The sequence below is a fragment of the Microtus oregoni genome, unplaced genomic scaffold (assembly GCF_018167655.1).
Source record: "Microtus oregoni isolate MIOR12 unplaced genomic scaffold, Mior012 000035F_ref0000213, whole genome shotgun sequence".
Lineage (NCBI taxonomy): Eukaryota > Metazoa > Chordata > Mammalia > Rodentia > Cricetidae > Microtus > Microtus oregoni.
Genome location: NW_024543094.1, coordinates 8,038,488 through 8,061,997, shown reverse-complemented (window position 1 = coordinate 8,061,997; position 23,510 = coordinate 8,038,488). Strand labels below are relative to the sequence as shown.

The 23,510-nt window shown below is 37.3% G+C and overlaps 1 protein-coding gene across 6 annotated transcripts in view; it reads left to right on the top strand.

Moving 5' to 3' along the window:
* The window catches only part of Dip2c (disco interacting protein 2 homolog C), a 366,894-nt gene that overhangs the window by 221,932 nt on the left and 121,452 nt on the right, over positions 1–23,510 (top strand). For all 6 annotated transcript variants that reach the window (XM_041630651.1, XM_041630650.1, XM_041630649.1 and 3 more), the window contains 4 exons: positions 15,313–15,438; positions 18,606–18,815; positions 21,663–21,797; positions 23,289–23,408. In XM_041630651.1, coding sequence (XP_041486585.1) covers positions 15,313–15,438; positions 18,606–18,815; positions 21,663–21,797; positions 23,289–23,408 — 591 coding nt within the window. The remainder of the gene's footprint in view (positions 1–15,312; positions 15,439–18,605; positions 18,816–21,662; positions 21,798–23,288; positions 23,409–23,510) is intronic.

Sequence of the window (23,510 nt, the reverse complement as noted above, 5' to 3'; positions counted from 1 at the left end):
ACCACTTTCAGTAAAGCTGTTTTCGCTGCTTCAGTGATCAAATTATGTTACCTATGAATAATTCTGTTTCCTTATAGATAATTGAACTAATTAGCAATCAATTCAGTTAGCTATATAATAGCAAATTTAATTTCTCTTGGCTATATTTTTCTATTTCAGTTCAAGATCACAAACCACATGAATTCTTGATACTTTAGCTCAGGCCAGGAACTCATATAATATGGCAAAGCATCAAGTCCCATATAACTGACTTACTACTGCAACCCAAATCAAAGTGAAATGGTATTCCATGTTAATGGAAGCAGAGAAAGTAATTGGAATTCACAGCTGGATGTGATGGAGATGTTCACATTTTAGTTCCTACCCAGTTACTTTGGCTCTAAAATTGTGACAGTTTTGCTTAAGACTCACTCACTAGTATTGAGACTTCAGGTGTGAATTGCTATTTCTGCTACAATTCTTTATAAGAGCATGTACCCTTCTGTTCTTTTTAAGTTAGTAAATTTGGAAAATCTGTGAAGGCATTTATTGGGCACTTAGACTATTGTGTCAGACACTGTTAGATACTTTGCTGCCTTTATGAGGTCTAAGTTATAGCTTCATTTCTAGTTATCTTCAATATCCTACTTGCATAATCAGAAACTTTACAAGAGAAAACCTTTAGGTTTAAGTTTACATGTTATGAAAAAGAGACCGTGACAATGAGCAATATTAAAAGTCAAATGCAAGAGACTGTTTTGTGATGTGCTTAGAATGGCTTGAAAAACCATGGGTTGGTTGGTTGGTTTCTGCTTTGCTGATGATAGGCACTCTGATATCAGTGCTGGTCTCCTTTGCATTCCAGTCTAAAACAGAGCTAGCAACTCTAGAATGCCCTCCTTTCTGGGAAAGATCCATGAGGTTTTTGTGTTTTCAGAATGATACTAGTATGCTACTTTACAAATTCTCATTCTTACAGAGGAGACAGTAGTTGTTTTCCCAGAAGTTTCACACATGTGATGGTATATGGTGACAATAAGTGAATTCTATGCTTGTTAAGTTTTGTTTACCTTAGTTTTTATCATTTGTGTGTAAGGTTGGTGCAGTGGTCAGAAGACACATTTGTAAAGTCAGTTCTCTACTTTTACATTTACATGGGTTCTGGATATCAGACTCAGGTTACCGGGCTTGGGCAACAAACAGTTTGGATCTACTGATACATCTCATTGGTCCCTACTTAATTTTTTAATATTGTAAATATGAACATTACCCATTAGTTAACTAATTTTAAGCTTAACTAGAATTTAAAAGCTTTCTTTGAGTTAAAGAGTTTGGAAATTATTGTCACAGATTTTTTTTAAGTGTTACTGTTTTAAAAGTTGAGAAATGATATGAGCTAATAATTTTAGTATTGAAATTTACCTCTTAATTTGTTTTTTTTTCTAATTCAAGATGTGAACTTAGGTACGCTTAGTTACTAGGGATAGACTTGTATATCACTTCTCTGTTCTTTTTCATTCTTTCTTTCTTTTATTCAACAAATGTACAAATTTGTGTGTGTACTGAGCACTTTGCTATGAACTGTAGCTGAGACAAAACTGTAGCAACACACAGTCCCTGCTATCAAAGAGCTTACTAGAATAATTTTTTAATTGGAGGTTTTTCTTTCTCAAAACAGCTGGTTTTACTGATTTTTATGGAGGATCTTAGGGCATAACCTGTGCTTTCTCTGAACAACTCAATTTCTTCCTTATTGATTGTTACAGAATCTTGCTTATTTCCTTATTATGTTAGAATACTATGGGCTATTAGACAAATGTGCACACAGTAGCATTGAGTTAGTCTACAAATTTTACTTATTATCCTCAGAATGGTGACAATCCCTCTGTAGAGGGATGCCCTGTCCAACAAGGTTGTCAGTATATACATGAGACCTGTTAATTTAAAAAAGTGAAGATTAAATTTAAAATTCTGTTCTACCTTACTAGGAACATTTTAAGATGAACAGCTGTATATGAAAGCTTGTTTGTTTCCCAGCTGCCCTGACCTGAAATAATTGTACAGAAACCTATTAATTAAAACACTGCTTGGTCTATTAGCTTATGCGTATTTCTAGCTAGCTCTTACATCTTAAATTAACCCATTTCTATTAATCTGTGTATCACAACGATGTTGTGGCCTACTGGCAAGGTTCTGTCCAGTGCTTGTCTCCTTCAGCAGCTAAATGGTGTCTCCTTGACTCCACCTTCTTTTAGTTTCTCCACCTACCTTTATTCTGCCCTGCCACAGGTCAAAGTAGCTTCTTTATTAACCAATGATAATAAAACATATTCACAGTGTACAGAGGGGAATCCCACATCAAGCAGCTTCTGTACTGCATACTGCATATAGGAACTTTGCCATACCTATTAAATGTTCTCTTATGGGCGCATTGTTCTGGGAACTCATGGAAGAAAAAGCAAAAGATGCATTTAGAAGAGCATAAAGGTTTGTTGACTCCATGCTAAAGAAAGTGAAATTAATTTGATTACCTATGCCTAATCAATAGGAGATTTTAGAAATGTGAATCTAGCAAAAATGTTTAGGGTAGACTGGTAGGATTGGGATGGATTTCTAGCTCTAAGCAGAAACAGGTTAAAGGACTGTCAGATTATAGATATGAAGAAAGGAGGCAGAATTAAAATCTGTAGGGTGCAATGGAAGTGGTATTTATGAGGAAATTGGTATCAAATACTTAGGAAAAAGAAAAATTCTTTAAAGTGAAAAAAATGAGCATTTAGAAAAGAAAAATTAACTCCATGCCAAGAAGAAATGAGAAAATAAGGAAGGGAAACTGAAAATCAGGATTGTACAGATCCCGTTTTAGGTTGTAAGACACTCAGAAGCTATCAAGCTTATCTTCATGTCTCAGAAAAGAACGAACATACTGAAAACTAAGAATTCTTCCTACATTCACTAAAGTATTGTTGGATCAAAATCGCAAATGAATAATAATGTATGCAAGAATATGAAGAGATAGTCCTCAAAATCTGATAAAATCAAATTCCTACGGCAGCTCATTTTCCTTCTTCCAGCAGTCATTATTTGCCTGCAGTCCTTTCTCTAGGAGTGAGGCCCTGTGAAAAATTTCCCCTTCTGTGTTAACATGTACATTGGTATAGCTATTGTTCTGGATTGTTTATGTAGCCATCTCTAGGAGAGATGTTTCACAGCAGACTCCCTAATTGTTCTGTTTCTTACTACCCCTGTTCCCTGAGCCATAGACTTCAGAGCTAAGCCTGTCTCTGTTTACACACACACACACACACACACACACACACACCCTTTGTACACACACATATTTAACAACAATAAAGAAAAAGAAACTATCAACTTGCAAGAGGGGATATGGAAGGGAGAGTTATTGGGAGGAAAGGAAAGGGAAAGTGGTGTAATTCTATTTCAATTACCCTAGCAGCACAGACACTGAGAGAAACAATTAATAAATGGGCCCTCCCGAAACCAAATACTTCTGTAAAGCAAAGGACACCATCAACAAGACAAAACGACAGCCTACAGAATGGGAAAAGATCTTCACTAACCCCACATCAGACATAGGTCTGATCTCTAAAATATACTAAGAACTCAAAAAATTGGTCATCAAAAGAACAAATAATCCAATAAAAAGAAATAGAGTACCTAAACAGAGAACTCTCAACAGAGGGATCTAAAATGGCTGAAAGACACTTAAGGAAATGCTCAACATCCTTAGTCATCAGAGAAATGCAAATCAAAACAACTCTGAGATTTCATCTTGCACCTGTAAGATGACTTACACTGTTGCCAATTTATGCTGGAGAGGTTGTGAGGTAAAGGGAACACTCCTGCATTTCTGGTGGGAATTCAAGCTGGTACAGCTCCTTTGGATGTCAGTGTGGCGATTTCTCAGAAAATTAGGAAATAACCTTCCTCAAGACGCAGTAATACCACTTTTGGGTATATATCCAAAGGATGCTTAATCGTGCCACAAAAGACATGTGCTCAACTATGTTCATAGCAGCATGGTTTGTCATAGCTAGAACCTGGAGACAACCTAAATGCCCCTCAACCGAAGAATGTATAAGGAAAGTGTGGTACATTTACACAATGGAGTACTACACAGCAGAAAAAAATAATGGCATGTTGAATTTTTCAGGCAAATGGATGGAACTAGAAAATATTTTGAATGAGGTAACCCAGACCCAGAAAGACAATTATCACATGTACTCACTCATAAGTGCTTTTTAAACATAAAGCAAAGAAAACCAGCTCACAAATCACAATCCCAGAGAACTTAGACAACAATGAGGACCCTAAGAGAGACATACATAGATGTAATATACATGGGGGAAGTAGAAAAGTTAGGAGTTGACAGAGATTGGAGGTGGAGGAATGAAGATTAAGGCACAGAGGGCTTGAGGAACATTGAAGCTATCTTGTATGATACGACACTGGTATCTTCATGTTGTTTCACACTGTTATTCATAACACATTGATTATTAACACAAAATATGCACTTCATAGCATGGATTTTATTTAACAATTTACCATTGTTCCCTTATTAATATCAACCAAATGTTGTATCAAACTAACAGAGATGGAAGCAGATGACAGAATTTTCTCATCATTTTTCAGGATACTAGTTATTTTCAGAGTGAGACAGAGTATTCTGAGTGTGCTGATGCACATCTTTTTACCCAGAACTTGAGAGGCTCAGGCAGGTGGATCACAACTTTTATGTGAATTTGGGCTACATATGGAGGTTCTATCTCAAAACAAAATGAAATTATTCACTGGCTCCTATAGACAGTTGAACAGCATCTTTTTTTTTTTTTTTGCTGTTCACATGTGGTTCATAGATTTTTTTCTTGTAGTGACCAAACAGGAACACCGATATCAGAATAAATGTATCTCGGTGACTGACAATCAGATGCGCACCACAACTGCCATGTGTTCCACAGTATTGCTACAAGAATTCATGGTACAGTATATGAAGACCAGGTTGAGCCAGTCAGCAGCCTAACCTCTCTGTTCCTTTTAAGTGTTTCACAGTCAGTAAAATAATTTGTTTGCCTGAAAATATTGATGAAGGCAACTGTCATCTTGTACTTGTGCAACATGTTTTTACCATTTTGCTTTGTATGTTTTATCCTAGGTAATTTCCTCAGCAACTATGTGATGGTATTCACATTTTATAGATGATGAAATTGTATTCTTGACCTAAGAAAATATATTTAAGCCTAGTATGAGGATACATGGTTGTAATCCCAGAACTTGGGAGGCAGGAGGATTGCTATGAGTTTGTAGCCAGCCTGGATTATGCATGGATACACTGCCTTAAAACACAAGACAACAAAACAAAATTTGTACTTAGAGTTAATACAGCTGGTAACAAATAGAATTGGTATTCTTCCACCAAAGCCTAGGTTCTTAATCCTTTTGTTTCTAAAGAAACACAGATGTATTTTTCCATAGCTAAATTCATTGTGCCTTCTATCATTAATAAAGAGCCTCAGCTTATAGAACTAAATGAAAAGAAAAACTTCAAAAGTCTATTAGAGGAAAGTAATAAAGTAGATAAATGGTTAGAAGCCATAAAGGTCTATCTTCCAACCCAGTTGGAGGAGTGGGGACTGACTGAGTAGATTTACGAGCCAGTCAGTCACCCACGGTGATTATTTTAGAAAGAGATGTTTGTAGGAAATAGAGACAAATGAGCCAGAGTTGCCCAACATTTTGCTGTATTACTGAGCTTTTAGTAAACTCTTGCTGAGGGAGACACTGGTGCCTTTTCCTCAAGCACTATATATCATGCAAAGGTGTTTATTATTTCCAGTGCTTTCTGAAATTCTTGTGGAGAAATGTCTCTTAGTATGATGTGCTTGAGGCTATAAATATAAGAAGTTCCTAATGAGTCATTTACTAACAGTAGTGATCTGTTAATTTAGTGCTGTAAAGCTGGTCTTAAATCATTTAGTGTCTATAGTTGAATGCTTTAGAGCTGTCAGTAGAAGGAAGGTTATACAGTGAATAAACTATCAACTTTTAGAGCAGAGAAGGGCACAGACAATAAAGACTCTGTATCACTGAAGGAACAAGTTATCAATTTGCTGTACCCAGTTCCAATGACAACTTCTATGAATCTTAGTCCTGTATAGATTTGGGCTAGCTGTTCCATCAAGGACCACTAAATGTAGTTCAGGATCAATGACTTTACTTCTTTGTCCTGTGTCATTTGTAGGTCTCCCAACTTTCTTATTCATGAATGATAGGTTGTCTGATGCTTACCTAGGCAGAAGCCTTTTCCCAAGACAGTATTGCTAATCACAGCACATTTTTCTTAGTGCACCACAGTCCATGCTATCAAAAGATTGAAATCAGTACTCTTTGTGGGAGAACTTAGTCCAGCTATCCCTCCTAGATTTCTTTATGTCTATCTCATTTTGTACTTCTAGGTTATAGTTTTGCTGCTTAATTTATTTTTTGCTTTGATACTATATTAAGGTCACCTTGGGATCTACCCCAAAGTCATTTTTCTATTTCTCTGACATTGTAAGCTGTCACTTCCTAGCTTTTGGCCACCTTTTGGTACTCATGGTAGTGACAGAAAGAAAGTCAGTTATCTCTGCAGCATCGTGCACACCTAGAGGCTAGGTCTTTTCCCCTGAGGTTCGTCTCTGTAGTCATATGTATTTCTGACACTCAATTGGAATTCATGACACGGTCTGTATGTCCAGTGTGATTAGCAAGTCTGTTAAGGTCTTGTGGACATTACAGACTCACATTAGGAAGACATCATGACATCTCTGTGTAAACCGACCCTCATTATCTGGTCAAATACCTTGGCATGAGTGAGGTTTATTTATTTTTTCCTTTTCGTCATTTCCCTTTCACAGCCTCTCCTCTAGTTTTTAATTCATTTGGCTGGAAAAACTCCATCAAGAACATTTTAATTAAGATTTTGTGGGGCACTTAATCAAGTGCTTCAATAGGTTCTAATGCATCACAGCTGGTAAATTTCATTCATAGACTCATGAAGATAAAAGGAAGATCTGTTTTGTAGCATCCTATTTATCATATTACTGTTTTGTCCTCAAAGTTTTTAATTGCATGTGCTCTTTTAGAATTTATGTGGGGTTTCACATTATATCTCAGGTAATACCCATCCTTTCCAGTCTTACATGTTTAAACAGTTCTTGTTTCCTTTGTCCAGGGTACTGAGACTGGCTGGGGTTTGGGGGGACTTCCTGTGAGTCCTTTTCCTCACACCTTTCAGGAGACAGAGCAGACACCATAATGTTCTCATTATCCCTGAGCCCAGATCTTAGCCTTGCCCTTGTCTCCTTCAGGATTTGATTCATTATACCAGCCACTTTTCCTGTGACTGTCACAAAATAGCTAACAAGAAGCAACTTAAGAAAGAATTTATTTTGGCTTATAGTTTGAGGGGATATAATCCATTATAGCTGAGAATGTATGGTGGCAGGAGCAAGAGGTTACTGGTCCCAGTGTATCCAAGGTCAAGCAGAGAGCAATGAATGCCAGTGCTAGGCTAGCTTTCTTCTTTTTATGCGGTCTGGAACTCATCTGTAGCACAAAAGCCCATTAAGTTATGCGATTCACATTTAGAGATTCTTCTTCCCATACCAGTTAACCTAATGTAGAAAATATGTAGCAGGCCTGCGAGAGGTTTGTCTTGAAGGTGAGTCTAGATCCTATCAAGTTGCCAATCATTATTAAATATCACAAATCTATAGCCTTTTAAGCCAGATTCTTGGAAGCTGCTTCCAGTAACAACAGTGGGCATTTCCTTTCTAGTTGAGAGTCAGACATACACTCAACTTTGTGAGTCAGCAAACAGGGAGAAGTGAACCTGAAAGGAAAGTCACACAGTGACATGACTTTAGTCTCTCCTCTTGCTGAAGCGTCTTTTTAAAATCATCTTTCCTCAGAAGTCTATTTTCTCATTGAGGTTTGATTTGGATTATCTAATACTGGATCATCTTAATGCATGGAGGAAAATTCTGTCTCAGAGATTCTTCCTTAGCTTTGCACAGAATGTTGTGGGCCATAATGAAGCTGCAGTCTCAGGAGGCTCCTTTTCAGCTCTAGAAAGTTATCAATTTCCTGCCTTTTTGGATGGGGCTCATGTGCTGTTGAAGGGGTCTATAGGAATCAGTTTGAGGGGGAGATACCATCATTTCCCTTATAATTGTTATTCACAATATAATCCGATGGAATCATCAGAGTGCTCTTTTGAAGCACAATTAATAAAAACTCAGAGACAGATATTCGGGTTCAACCTGAAGCCCAGAAAAGTAAAACAGCCAGCCACTGGCTCTTACCTCGACCTCAGTCCAAAAATGGTTATCCTGCCTCCAAGAAACCTCAGAATGATAATGAGCCTTAGAGCTGTCTCTTCCATTTTATAATCCTCTCTAGTTCCGGGATTAAAGGATTAACCCACTACCACCTGGTTTCTATGGCAAGCTAGTGTGGCTACTGGGATTAAAGGTGTGTATCCTTGCTGCCTGGTCTGTGAGGCTGGCCAGTGTGGCTGCTTTACTTTTGTGATTTTCAGGCAAGCTTTATTTGTTAAAATACAAATGAAATGCCACTACACTCTTAGATATTTTATTTTTTTAAATTATTATTATTATTTTTTTAATTTATTTATTTATTAAAGATTTCTGTCTCTTCCCCGCCACCGCCTCCCAATTCCCTCCCCCTCCCTCAAGCCCGAAAAGCAATCAGGGTTCCCTGTCCTGTGGAAAGTCCAAGGAACCCCCACCTCCATCCAGGTCTAGTAAGTTGAGCATCCAAACTGCCTAGGCTCCCACAAAGCCAGTGCGTGCAGTAGGATCAAAAACCCATTGCCATTGTTCTTGAGTTCTCAGTAGTCCTCATTGTCCGCTATGTTCAGAGAGTCCGGTTTTATCCCAGGCTTTTCCAGACCCAGGCCAGCTGGTCTTGGTGAGTTCCCAGTAGAACATCCCCATGCTCAACCTCCTTAGTGATCAGGGAAATGCAAATCAAGACAACTTTAAGATACCATCTTACACCTGTCAGAATGGCTAAAATAAAAAACACCAATGATAGCCTTTGTTGGAGAGGTTGTGGAGAAAGGGGTACACTCATCCATTGCTGGTGGGAATGCAAACTTGTGCAACCACTTTGGAAAGCAGTATGGCGGTTTCTCAGGAAATTCGGGATCAATTTACCCCTGGACCCAGCAATACCACTCTTGGGAATATACCCAAGAGAGGCCTTATCATACAACAAAAGTATATGCTCTACGATGTTCATAGCAGCATTGTTTGTGATAGCCAGAACCTGGAAACAACCTAGATGCCCTTCAATGGAAGAATGGATGAAGAAAGTATGGAATATATACATATTAGAGTACTACTCAGCAGTAAGAAACAAGGACTTCTTGAATTTTGCATACAAATGGATGGAAATAGAAAACACTATCCTGAGTGAGGTAAGCCAGACCCAAAAAGAGGAACATGGGATGTACTCACTCATATTTGGTTTCTAGCCATAAACCAAGGACATTGAGCCTATAATTAGTGATCCTAGAGAAGCTAAATAAGGAGAACCCAAAGAAAAACATATAGGCATCCTCCTGAATATTAACCTTCAGCAAACGATGAAAGGAGACAGAGACAGAAACCCACATTGGAGCACAGGACTGAAATCTCAAGGTCCAAATCAGGAGCAGAAGGAGAGAGCACGAGCAAGGAACTCAGGACCGCGAGGGGTGCACCCACACACTCTTAGATATTTTAAACCAATGTGATGCTTTAAGGTTAAAGTACAATTTAGACTTGCTGTTATTGAAAATATTTTTAATATATGCAGTCTAGTGGATTTATTTTGTGTATATGTGTGTAGATATTTAATGACATACATGTAGAGGCCAAAGACAATTTGTAGGAGTAGGTTTCTTGACTTCTTCCATGTAGGTCCTAAGTATCAGTCTCAGACTGTAGGATTGGTGGTAGATACCTTTACTCACTGACTAGCAGGCCTTAAAAATAGATTTTAAATTTTAGTTACTTTATTAGATTTATATGTTCCTTGACTTGGCTAGTAAGTCAATAATCTGTCCTTATGACTTCTGCAATTTGTATTTCTTGTTTGTGTTTCTGGATCTCTGTAGCTTAGCTGTAAGTAAATTCCTCCACATCTCTTATTTATTAAGAAGGACATAAAGAGATGCTGGTTTCTTTGTGACTTGAAATATCCTTTCTTTCTTTTTTTTAATTGTTTCCTTTTAATTGCATAGGAAGAACTTAATAAAATGGTGTATGAAGCTGTTTTAGAGTTTTTTATTAAAAAAAACATAATGATAAAGGGTATACTTTCCCTGTGTAACCAAATGGTTATTTTGTGAAAGTGTTTATCAACAGGTGGGTGGTGACATCCTTGGAGTTAGTCACACCTTCTATCAGATAATAGCTCTTAAGTTTCATAACCTCTGTTTGTTCTCTGCTACAATAGGCATAAGAGGTCCTCTTCTCTGGAATTGGTCTCGTTTCTTCTTATAGTCTGTGCACATTCCAGAAGGATCTCCCTCTCTCTCTTTCTCTCTCTCTCTCTCTCTCTCTCTCTCTCTCTCTCTCTCTCTGACACACACACACACACACACACACACACACACACACACACCCCAGACCATGTTTTTTGCCTGCTTAAAATCATCTGTTTTCTGTTCTACTTAGAACAGGACATACTGTTGCTATCCCAGTATGTTTGAGGCATCCTCCTTGGCCTCTGGTTTTCACTCTTTGAAGCAACATATTCCATGTACAGTTTGGTGCCTAGAATCTCTTAGAAATAGTCCTGTTCACTTGTACTCTTTAGAAGTACTTCCCTGGGCTCACAATTCAGAGTAGCTACTCTGTGCCTCTGGATTAGTTCTTCCATTAATTCTCTACCCTAGCTGGTTGTCCCTTGTCTGTCTCCTCTCAGTTAGAAAGTTGCAACATGCAAAGCCATAGCCAACATGAACCTAAATGGAGAGACTCTCAAAGCGTTTCTACTAAAATCAGGAACAAGACAAGGTTGTCTATTCTCTCCATACTTACTCACTATAGTACTTGAAGTTTTAGCTAGAGCAATAAGACAGCTGAAGGAGATCAAGGGGATATAAATCAGAAAGGAAAAAGTCAAAATAGCTTTATTTATAGATGATTATTGTATGCATAAATGACCCCCAAAATTGCACCTGGAAACCCCTATAGCTGATAAACACTTTCACAAAATAACAAATATTTTACAAAATAGTATTAAAACAGCATGCTATTAACATAAAAACACACATATTGATCAGTGGAATTAGAGACCCAGACATAAGTTCACATACCTGTAGACACCTGATTTATTTTTTTTTTTTAAATTAAAACAGCCAGAAATACATGCTGGAAAAAAGGACAAAATCTTCAACAAACTTTCTGGTTAAACTGGGTGAAGAAGAATGCAAATAGATCCATACTTATCATTCTGTACAAACCCAAGCCCAAATGGATCAAAGGCCTTACCATAAAACCAGATACACTAAATCTGATAGGAGAGAAAGTTGGGATATACTCTTGAACACTCTGGCACAGGAAAAGACTTCCTGAAGAGAATACCCATAGTGCGGGCACTAAAGTCAACAATTAATAAGTGGGACCCCTTGAAACTGAAAAGCTTCTGCAAGGCAAAGGGCACCATTATTCAGACAAAGCATCAACCTACAAACTGGGAAATGTGTTTTTTTTTTTAAAAAACCAACTATGTATCTAATCAAGGACTAATATATGAAATATGTAAAGAACTCAAATATAAAAAGTAATCTAATTAAAAAATGGGATACAGATCTAAACAGAGGATCATCAAAAGAGAAAACAAATGGCTGAGAAGCACTTAAAGAGTTGTTCAACATACTTAGTCATCAGGGAAATGCAAATCAAAACTACTTTGAGATTTTATCTTATAGTAGTCAGAATGACCAAGATCAATAAAATAAATGAGAGCTCATGCTAGTGAGGAAATATGGGAAGGGTGATCCATTGCTGGTAGGATTACAAGTTTGTACAGCTACTATGGAGATCACTGTTGTGGTTCCTCAGGAAACTGGGAATAGATTTACCTCAAGATATCACTTTTTAGGTATTGTGATGGTTTGAATAGAATGACACCCCCCAGTCTTGTTCATTGCTGTTCTATTCATAATAGTCAGAAATAGGAAACAGCCTAGATGTCTGTCAACACAAACGTGGATAAAGAAAATGTGGGGTGTTTACACAATGGAATAATTTAATGTTATTAAATTATTTAATGTTTTGAAAAATATTAATGTTTTTAAAAAATTGAAATCATGAAATTTTCTGGTAAATGGAAGGGACTAGAAAAAAATTTCTTAATGAAGAAACCATGACCCCAAAGGATAAATATGGTATATATTTGTTTATATGTGAATGTTATCTACTAATTATTCAATAAGTAGTCTACAGTCCATATCACCACAGAGCTTAGGTATAGAGTATGGGACTAGGTGTGTATGTGTGTGGTGGTGGTGGTGGCGGCGGTGGTAGATCTTTCTAGGACGGGGAAATAAAATAGATAGTAAGGAAATATAGGGCATTGTACTAGAACGGTCAAAGGGGGAAGGTAAGGTAAGGAGATGTGTGGAAGGTAATATGGGGAAGGACAACTAAAACTAAGGGCCATTTGAAGGGTCAAGTGGAAGCCTAATACAGTAGAAGCTTCTTAGAATATGTACATATATGAAAGAAACATAAATGGAATCACCAAATAACTTGGGAGACAAAGCCCCAGGTAGACATCCTCTGTAACTAAATGAACCTCTAGTTCCATAATGGGTTACATCTAATCAAGTTGTTGGTCAAAGGGGCCCCATGAACACCACCAAACAACTGAGGCTATTTCCAGAGCTATTGATTGTTCTCCACAAATTGTTAGTAACTCAAGACAATAATTAGCACAGAAATGTCAAACTGGTGCTTTCTTAGAGTTTTCACCCCTACTGACTAATGTTCATGGTACTGGAAGGTACTTTCCATACCAGAAGAGAAGAGTAAACTCCAGCCGAGCTACAAACCACAAAGGTGACCTACCTGCATGATATGCTGGTACAGTAGTGGCACAAATCTTTGGGAGTAACCAAACTGTGCTGGATAGTTTTATGTCAACTTGGCACAAGCTAAAGTCATCCAAGAGAGGGGGACCTCAATTAAGAACATGCCTCCAGAAGATCAGGCTGTAGACAAGCCTGTAGGGTCACTTTCTTAATTAGTGATTGATGGGGGAATGCCCAGCCCATTGTGGGTGCTGCCATCCCTAGGCTGGTGGTCCTGGGTTCTGTAAGAAAGCAGGTTGAGCAGGCCATGATGAGCAAGCCAGTAAGCAGCACTCCTCCATGCCTCTGCGTCAGCTCCTGCCTTCAGGTTCCTGCTCTGTTTGAGCTCCTGCCCTGACTTCTTTGATGGCTAACAGGTGCAGTAGAAGTATAAGCCTTTCCTCCCCAACTTGCTTTTTGGTCATAGTGTTTCATCATAGCAATAGAAACCCTAACTAAGGCACCAACTAATATCTGATTAGATTTAAGGTCCACTCCATGAGATATAACCTATACCTGACACTGCTGGGGTGGCCAGGGACCTGGCTAGAAAGATCAGGGATATAGCAGAAATCCAAATACTACTTTTCTGCTAAAGGAAAGTAGCAGTTCTACTATACTTTTAAATCACTGTCTTGTTCAGCCATCATTAGTGAAGCTTCCACCTGCAATAGATAGGAGCAAAAACAGATCCACAATGGAACAATGTTCAGAGAGTGGGAGACTTTGGAACACTCAGTCTGAAGTGGGATGTCTCCATCAAATCCCTCTTCTCAGAGCTCAAAGAACCTGTGGAAGAGGAGGCAGAAACATTGTGAGAGCCAGTTGGTATGAATGACATCAGAGAACACCTCCCAAACACAGTGGAACCAATGCACATATGAATTCACAGAGACTGTGACAGCAAACACAGGTCTATGCCTAATGTGGTTCCAGCACTAAAAAATGAAGTGGGCACAAGCCCTCATCCCTAAACCAGAAGTTATCTCCAGTTGATAACTGCTCACAAAGGAAAAATTAGTTTTCTTTTATGGATATGGAGTCTCATTGAATGTCCAAATCATTAAGGACAGACCCTATGCCCAACAGTAAATGGCCAACACAAAACAAAGTCATTGATATTTTTGGAGATTCCTGGCCTCATAATGCTTTGTCTATGCATGTTTTTACTTTTTTCTTTACAAGTCCTTTTTGTATATATTATGATTTGTGGTGCTGTGTTTTTGTGGGATTTCTGAGTTTGTGAAAATAAAGTGTGTCTCTGCATCTATATGTGTTTCTTATATTTTCTCTTAGTCTTTTCCCCTTCTGTTTGTTTTTTCCTATTCTGGTTTCTTTGTTTTTAGTTTACCTTATTATTTTAGATACCTATTTGTATTTTAATGAGAGAGAGAGAGAAAAAAAGAAAGGGTGTGGATTTGGGTGAATTGGGGAATCAGGACAATCTGAAAGGACGAGTGGAGAGACGCCTCAATTAGAATAAATTGAGTGGAAATTTTCAATAAAAACCATGACTTATACCTTATATTTATCATCAAATAAACAGAAAAAAATGCTGAATGTAACTCAATGCTTGCTTCTTTCTCATTACTCTAAATCTTTAGTAAGATGCTGCTTTATAAAGTAGGCATTTAGGCTAGGGATGTGGTTCATTGTTAGAGCTCTTGTCCAGCATATGCAGCATCTTGCCTTTCATCTCTAGAAGTGCAGAGAAATAAACATAAAATTGGCATTTGTTAATATGTGTGTAATTGATATCATGTATTAATATTTATAAAATATCTAACACAGTCCCTGGAGTGTAGCTTATGTTTTCTGACTATGAGATATGAGGCATATATACTTCCTCTAATGGGATATTGGAAGGAGTTATCAAGCTTGAATACATGACCTGTATTAGTCAGGGCCCATTTACTCAATGAAAAGCCATGAGCATTTTGGAGCCAATGTTTTTTTTTTCTTTTTTTAATAAAGATTGAATGCTAATAGAGTGAATAAATTTTAATGTTTTTTTCTACTGGGTATTTCAGCTGGTGGGACTAACTACTTTACTTTCTTTTACCCATTTATTTCTTAGCCTAAGTACAAAGATTCCATATGCTACAGGTACAAAGAGTTGAATGAAGGATCTGTTTTTAGGACTTGGGTCTGAATGGTGGAATAATTGGACTCTCTCTTGGTTTCAGATGTTCATACAGAAGCTGTCCAGGCAGCTCTTGCTAAACACAAAGAAAGGAAGATGGCAGTGCCCATGCCTTCCAAACGAAGATCCCTGGTTGTACAGACCTCTATGGATGCCTATACACCCCCAGGTTAGCAACACCTTCAATGTTTCTGCTTCTTAAATGTGTGATATGTCTTCCTTTTTATAATTAATTGATAACTATCTCAGCAACAGCAGTCTTTAAAAAAAACTCTTTAAATGTTAGAATACAAAATAATGGGCTTTATCACAGCATCTTCACATAAACATTGCTGTTACTCATCCTCCTCAGAGTCCTTCTGATGCCCATCTACATCCCATTCATCCCTTAATTCCCCCCCGCCCAGTTTGTCATTCTTTCCCTTCTGTGTCACATGTATCCCATTACTCTCTTGTTCTACCTCACTTTAGATCTTATCTCCTTCTCTATAGTTTCTTTTCTGCTTTCATGTTCACACACACATACACCTAGATTCCATATGTGAATGGGAACATACAATGTTCCTCCCTTAGTTGCTTAGTTGTATGGTTTATTTTCCTTAACATAATGAACTCTCCTTCTCTGTCCATTCTCTTGTAGATCTCGTGATTTGACCTTTTCTTACCACTGAGTAAAAGTCTGTTGTGTATAGTGAACCACAGTTTTTTATTGATGGGCATATAAGTTGATTTAATAACCTGGCAATTGTGACTTCTGCTACAATAAAAAAGGATGTGCAAGTATCTGTAGTGTGTTGACATAGAGTCCTTCAGGTATATCCATCCCCAGGAGTTAACAATTTCATGAACCATACTCCAAAAATAGTATGTGAGTTTACCTTGGAAGGGAAATTTAATATCATTATGTATGTGTCTATATTAGTATTTTATATTTTCATAAAGATTCAACTATAATCACTCAAAATCCTTAGAAAATTTTACTCATTTATCCATATAGAAAATATTATACCTTTTAGTTATAATTGAAGTTAGTTCTTTTTTTCTGCTAGATAGATATATGTATATATACATACATATAGATACATATTTATATATCCTTAAATCTTTAAATACTAATATCATATATTATTATATTGTGGAAAAAAAAACAAGTGAATTGTTCAATCAATTCAGATGGTGACCTAAAACAGGAGTCACTTAGACGTTACCTGTGGAATGTGAGACAGTATTTTAGCTTCTGTAGGCTTTCACAGCTCCTCAACCCTGAATTATAGTATAAAAGCAGTCATTTCTATGTGTCAGTGGATGGAAGTGCTGTAGCCCAGAAAAAGTTCACAAAAACAGTATCCGTGATTTGATCCAAGATTTACTAACCCATCATCTAAGATCATTAGAAGCTTTGGCCTGTTTACTTTCTATTTGCCTTGTTAGTGTGCTTTTATGTGACTAGTAAAATACTTGTTGCTGTATGCTTTATTTAAAATATTTTAGAAGGTCAACATAGTCACAATTAGGAAAGTTAAGAAGAATGGTACCTGCTTGCCTGTAGTGAGGACTTTCTGACTATGCCGAAGTGTGGGAGATGGAAGAGTGAGTGTAAGAGGGAGAGGTCCCATGGGAAGACAGGAAGCCAAAGGAACTTGGCTAGTCTCAGTTTTTGTAAGAGCCTATTCCCACAGAAACTTAGAAGGTCCTGTGAAAACACCAGAAGTAAATAACCTCTGGTGGCACTAAATCATTGTACTCAAAGAGCTCAGGAGCACATTTTTCAGTAATTGAGAATTTTGGAGGATTTATGTTTAAGGACAATTTCCTTATATTCCTAATATATTGAATGTTTTCATCCTGAGATGCCATCAAATACTTTTTGTAGTCTTAGAGGATGTCACATTTTGCTGTTCTTTAGTGTATTAGTAACATTAATTCACTTTTAAATACTAACCTGGACTTTAATTGTGGGTTTTAGTGTCCTGTTCTAGCAGCCACTTGGTCATAGTGTATCATCTCTCTTGTATGTTGCATGTTTATTAGCTAATTAATATCTTGTGGAGGATTTTGTGTCTGTATCCTGAGGGATGTTATTCTATACTTTTATCTTGAAAGGTGGTGTGGGTTAGAGTAAGAAATGAAATGTTAACTAGAAAGGAGCATATGAAGAGTTTCTGGGGAGAAGCTTGTAGATGGCCTTGATTTATGCATTTAAGCACTTCTCAAAGTCTTAAGAATAAATATATAAGATGTTTAAGTTTTTAAACAGTATTATATATAAATTATGCTAAAAGGCAAAAAGGTAGAAGAGAAATTTTCTAATATTCTTGTTTTTCTAATATATTTCTAAAAAAATTTGCAGAGCATGTATTATGATAAAGTGGTGTAGTATTTTTAATGATGCTGCTTCTGCTCTTTCTTGTTATATATTTCAGGACTATCTGAGCCTTCTTATTTCCTTTTATTTCACCTAACTTACCTCTAGTTGAGACCCTAAGTCATTCTTACAATATAGGTTAGATAACAAACACTACAGTCATTCATTCTTAACCCCTTCCTGCTAACTTAACTGGCATTAAATGAAAATATATCTATTAATTTTTGTAAATAATGTGCATTTTCCTTAGGTTATCTCATTTTTTTTCCAGATAGAAAAATAAACCAACTAAATGTGAGAACATTTTCTAATAAATGAATGCTTTAAAAATGAATAGACTTTCATTGAGCATGAAGTGTGATGTAATGAGAGTATGTAATAAGCACCAGAGATGGCAGAGATCACAAAGTGGCTTGGTTACTAGAGAAAGAGATATGGTGTGTGTGGGTTAAAGTGGGTTCTTCTTTAGCTGCCATTTCTTCATCAAAACTCAGTCTGAGTAACCTCATAGGCATTATGTACTCTCAGTACGACTAAAAATAAGTCATAGCTCAAAAAGTATTTTGGACATCCAGGGAATCACAGCAAACCTATTTGTAAACAAGTAGAAGTAGCACAAGCATGTGTTAGAAAATTGTACCCCATCCTATAACTTGGTGGGTGTGTACAGAGAAGATACTGGCTTCTTCCTAAAGAGTTACTCTTGAGAAAATAGGTATCTTTGCTAGTATCTTAATGTCCAGATAAATGTCCTATAGTATACTTAATGTATTTTCATTATGAAATTTACTGAATATTAAAGTTGGATTATGCGAAGAATGGAATAACTTTTCAAAAATGTTTCAAGCCAAAAATTACTGGGTTATTATTGTTTGATCTGAAGGAAACTTTTGGCGTGTGTGGTAAGGCAGTGATATTGAAGACCATCTTTGCTGTGCTATTTAACAAATCAAATCTCTTCTTGAAAATAGATACCTCTTCTGGTTCAGAAGATGAAGGCTCAGTACAGGGTGATTCCCAAGGAACCCCGACCTCTAGCCAGGGCAGCATCAACATGGAGCATTGGATCAGCCAGGCCATCCATGGCTCTACTACATCAACCACCTCCTCTTCCTCCACTCAGAGTGGGGGCAGTGGAGCAGCACATCGGCTGGCAGACGTCATGGCCCAGACACACATAGGTGAGTGAGATGCACATAGAGTGGAGGGCTGAGTGCCTTTGTCTTTGCCGGTGTCTGATTTGTTCTTGTCATTTTCTGAGTTAGCACTGAGTGTTGGTTTGTTCTCTAGGAGTGCTCTGGTTATAGAATCTGATGGACACCTGGGTTACTACTGCATTGCACAAAACATTTCTCAAACTCTTGCTTTATGGTTATTCAACACCTCAGTCTCTTGTAGCAAGAATTCTCCCGGCTTTGTGTTGGTGTTAGGCCTACATTAACTATAAACTGGTTGGCCTATTAACTCGGGCTTCTAATTGATTAACTCTTACATCTTACATTAACCCATAATTCTTGTCTGTGTTAGCCATGTGGCTTTGGTACCTTTTATCAGTGAGACATTCTCATCTTGCATCCTCTGCGTCTGGGTGATGATTGCAGACTATGAGCCTTTTCTCTTCTCAGAATTCTCTTATTCTGGTTGCCCGGCCTATACTTCCTGCCTGGCTACTGGCCAATCAGTGTTTTATTAAACCAATACAAGTGACATATATTTACAGGTTATAAGACTATTGTCCCACAGCAAAACAGATTATAAAGTATGAGCTGATGTTACTTGGCGGGGGGTGGGGGATAGGGGAGAGTGTCATTTGAGGAACTTGAAGGACTTAATGATTTCTGCCCCAAGGCATTCAGATTGTTTAGGTACTTCATACTATTCTATATGTGGACTCTAGAATGAAGAAGGCTGTGTAGATTAGAAAAAGTAGAAGGTGAGCTAGAAAGATGGCGCAGCAGTTAAGGGCACTTACTGCTCTTGCAGAGGACCTGAGTTTTTCTGCCAACACAAACATTGGACTATTTACAACTCCCTGTAGCTTGAACTCCAGGGAACCCTGGAGTAGCCTCTTCTGGCCTCCAGACACAGCTATACTCATATGCATCTATCCCCCAGATTCATATACATAATGAAAAATAAAAATCTTAAACCCACAAGGTCAGAAGCAAGACCATGGGACATCTGAAAATAGTTCAGGTGAAGAGGTAAGCAATAATTAGAGGAAACGTGTTAGATGAGTATGTTGTATGAACTGTGTGGGTGATGTTATCATCCTGGCCCATGTGCTTGTTTCTTACTGGGTTCTAGTCTAGTCCTCACTCTCAGGGCTCAAGTAGGACATCTTGATCTCTGTTGTCATTCATTGTTTTATGTGGATTAAGATGCTCAAACAGTTCAATGGTAAGAGGTTTACACAAGGTAAATTGCTTGGCTAAGATCCAGTATGGTCACTCCATCATGTTGCCACCGAGTAGGGAAACAATTAAGTCCTTGGAGGCAGTTGCAGATTACACTGTCATCTACACTGAGAGTATGAGTGAGGGGCAGATGCAGTCTTTCCAAGTCACACCTGAAATACTGCAGGAATACCTTTCCACACTAGGAAACATGAATTGGAATGAATGAGTTAAGAACGGCACAGTCAGCTTAGATACCCAGAATGTGGATCTTTAACTACTTGATGGGTAGGCAAAGTCATTTCAAAATGACATTTTAAGCTTCACCCCATTTGAACTTAGTGGAATAAAGTTAAAAGCATTGACCTTTTCTTATCCAAATGAGTTTGTTTGGTTCATTGCCAGAAGAACAGCATCTGCTTTGAGATCTCCCATTAGCAACAACTGGGATCTTGAAGTCACTTTTTCAGTAAAGGGAAAAAAAATGTGAACTATAATTTCTTGCCATTATTCCTCTCATAACTGTTGCAAGTAAAAAGAAGAGTATTGGAACATTCTGAACAAGCAATGCTCCTTTCAAATTGACATTACTTCAGTTTAACACATTTTGAAGAAAATTACCAGTCAGTGTTACCTAATAACTTACATTTGAAATATCAGAGAATTAAGCACTGTATGTAAATGTCACCATTAAATATATTTAGACAATATAATTTATTCTTGCTGATTGGAGCTTAGGATAGTTGTTAAGGCCATCAGCCGTCCACGGTACCTCAACAAAGAGGTTACCCACCAACTGCCTCATGTAACTCATTATATTCTCTGATTTTGTTCTTTTAAGAAGGTTCTCATAATCTTACTAAGAGGACTACATATTTCTGAACAAATTAATCACTGCCTTTGGCTTTCCCTTTGTGAGTTTACACTTGGAATACTGAAGGAAATTATAGCATGCAGAATTAAATTTATCCAAACTATAAAAGGTTGTATTACTCATATACGCCAAAGCTCAGTGTGACCTAAATATAACTCCTGAGTGTGTGACATTTAGTAATTTCTCTTTTGGCACAAGGATAAGTTCCTAGAATATCTGGGACTTATCTATAGAAATTGGCATTTTTAAAGCAAAAGCAGACTAATAAAATCTGATGAGAATTAGAATACTTCATTCCAGAGACAAAGGCAGCCAAAAAAAAAAAAAATTAAAGTTAGCAGCACTTGACCTTTTGCTGAGATCATCAAAAGCTTGGGAACAAGAAAATAGTGTGAGTATGTGCCTGTATATGCTGCATGCACATTTGACAAAACTCAAGGCAAAATAAGCTCCAAAATTAAGTTTGATCCCTTAGGGCAAGTTGCTTCATGTGGAACCTGTAGAAACTTCTTTTGCACATAAGACAAGAAAAGCAAGAGATAACAACCACACAGTCTCTCTCAAAATGAGTATTCTGCTGTTCATTGTATCCACTTCCAAGTGTCAGGATTAGAGGCTTATATCACCATGTTTGTTCAAAGTGATCTTACTATGTGAGTTTGTCAAAGTGTTTTCTAGGCATTTTTGAGATTCTACTGCTTAGCCTTTGGAATAACTATAAAATTCATCAGAAAATTGTCTTCTGTGCTTCTTTACAGAAAATCATTCTGCACCTCCTGATGTAACCACATACACCTCAGACCACTCAATACAAGTGGAAAGGCCACAGGGCTCTACCACATCCCGGACAGCACCAAAGTATGGCAATGCTGAGCTCATGGAGACTGGGGATGGTATGTCTTATAGTGAGGTGCTTCCTCCTGTGTGAACACTCTTCATCTGTCCTTACTATGATTAGTATGAATCTTTCTGAGTGAATGTGCTGCTTCTAGACAAAACACTCATTGGTTCCTTCAGTCCCGCTTATCAGATTCCTCAGGAACTTTTCTAGAAGGTGACCTGATAGCGAAGAATATAAATCATAACCAAATTGTCTAAGAATTTCTCCTTATTAAAAAGAATGCAAATATCGCAATAATTTAGCTGTGAGAAGATAAAGATTTAATTAGATGCTGATGTTTTTCTAATGTATAAATAATGTTGGTTGAGTCATTAGTGTCTTTCAGAATTTACAGTACAAGTGTTAAGACCTTGAATACCTACTTCAGAGGGCAAAATGAAGTTACATGGAAAAACAAAGTGATTTATAGGGGTGTTGTAGCCTTAGATTTTAGGAGGAGGTATTTTTTTTCTCAAATTGGAAATAAATTATCAGTGTTTTGATAACTTACATAGTAAAAGTGTTCCCCTTTTCCATATTTCTAATCTGATATATTATAATAACATTAATAGTTCCTAGTATGGACTACCAATCAGCAAGCCTCAATTATGAACTTTGTGCTGTATTCTAGTTTAATTGTGTTATATTCCTGCCAGTGTCATAAAAATTAGGGTAGAATAGAATCTGGCAGTAAAATTATCCCTTTTTTTTCCCTTGTGAAAAAATGGGCAGAACAGTATCAACATGCAACAATCAATGTACCTTACAGCGTTTGTTGGTGTTATGATGACTGAGTGGTTCGCAATTAAATACTTAGTTCTGGCCATATTTTTAACAAATTGCATACTTTCCTTAGCATGGTTGAAGCCCCAATGCTACTTATTCATAAAGAGCAATTTTATTAAAACGGTAGCAATTCCATTTCTTACAGAATTGCTGTTCTTGTATTCCACCAAGTTGGCTTTTGTTTTCTGGTATACACATTGTTGAAATTGATCATTGATGTTATTTTTTCCATTACTTTAAATCTTCTGTTATCCTTGAAATCTGTCCAAGTTTCAGTATTGGGTAAATTCTGACTCCTGCATTGTGTTGTTCAGTGTTTCTCATTGTGTACACTCTCGCCTCAGAACCACTCCTGAGATAGTAATAACCTTCTTACCTGTGCTTCAAAACCACTAGTCTTGGGTTCATTTGAACCAAATTGATTGGAATTAGCTGATGAGAAGATATTATGTTTAGATGTTAAGAAATATGGCTATTTTCCCATGTTTTCAGAGCTATAATAATCTTTCAATTCTGAAAGTACATTTTAAGATTAAAAACACTTTTGAAGTAATAGAGGTACAGGTCAGTGCTTAGAAACCTTGTCTCACACGTAAGGCCTTATGCTGTATTCTACTACAGCAAACAAAAACACTATTGTTTGGAAACTTTTTCATAAGTTATCTTATTTCTTCCAGATTTTGTTTGTTCATTTCCACCGTGGTTCCTATTTTTTCAGGTGTACCAGTAAGTAGTCGGGTATCAGCAAAAATTCAACAGCTTGTCAATACCCTTAAACGACCAAAGCGGCCCCCATTACGGGAATTCTTTGTTGATGACTTTGAAGAATTGTTAGAAGGTAATTTTTTTTTCTACCTCTTCTTTTAGGAGGTCCTGTGGTCCATGCTATATTTTCTGCAAAATGACTTTATTTTGTTAAGAGTAATGAACTTGCCTTTTC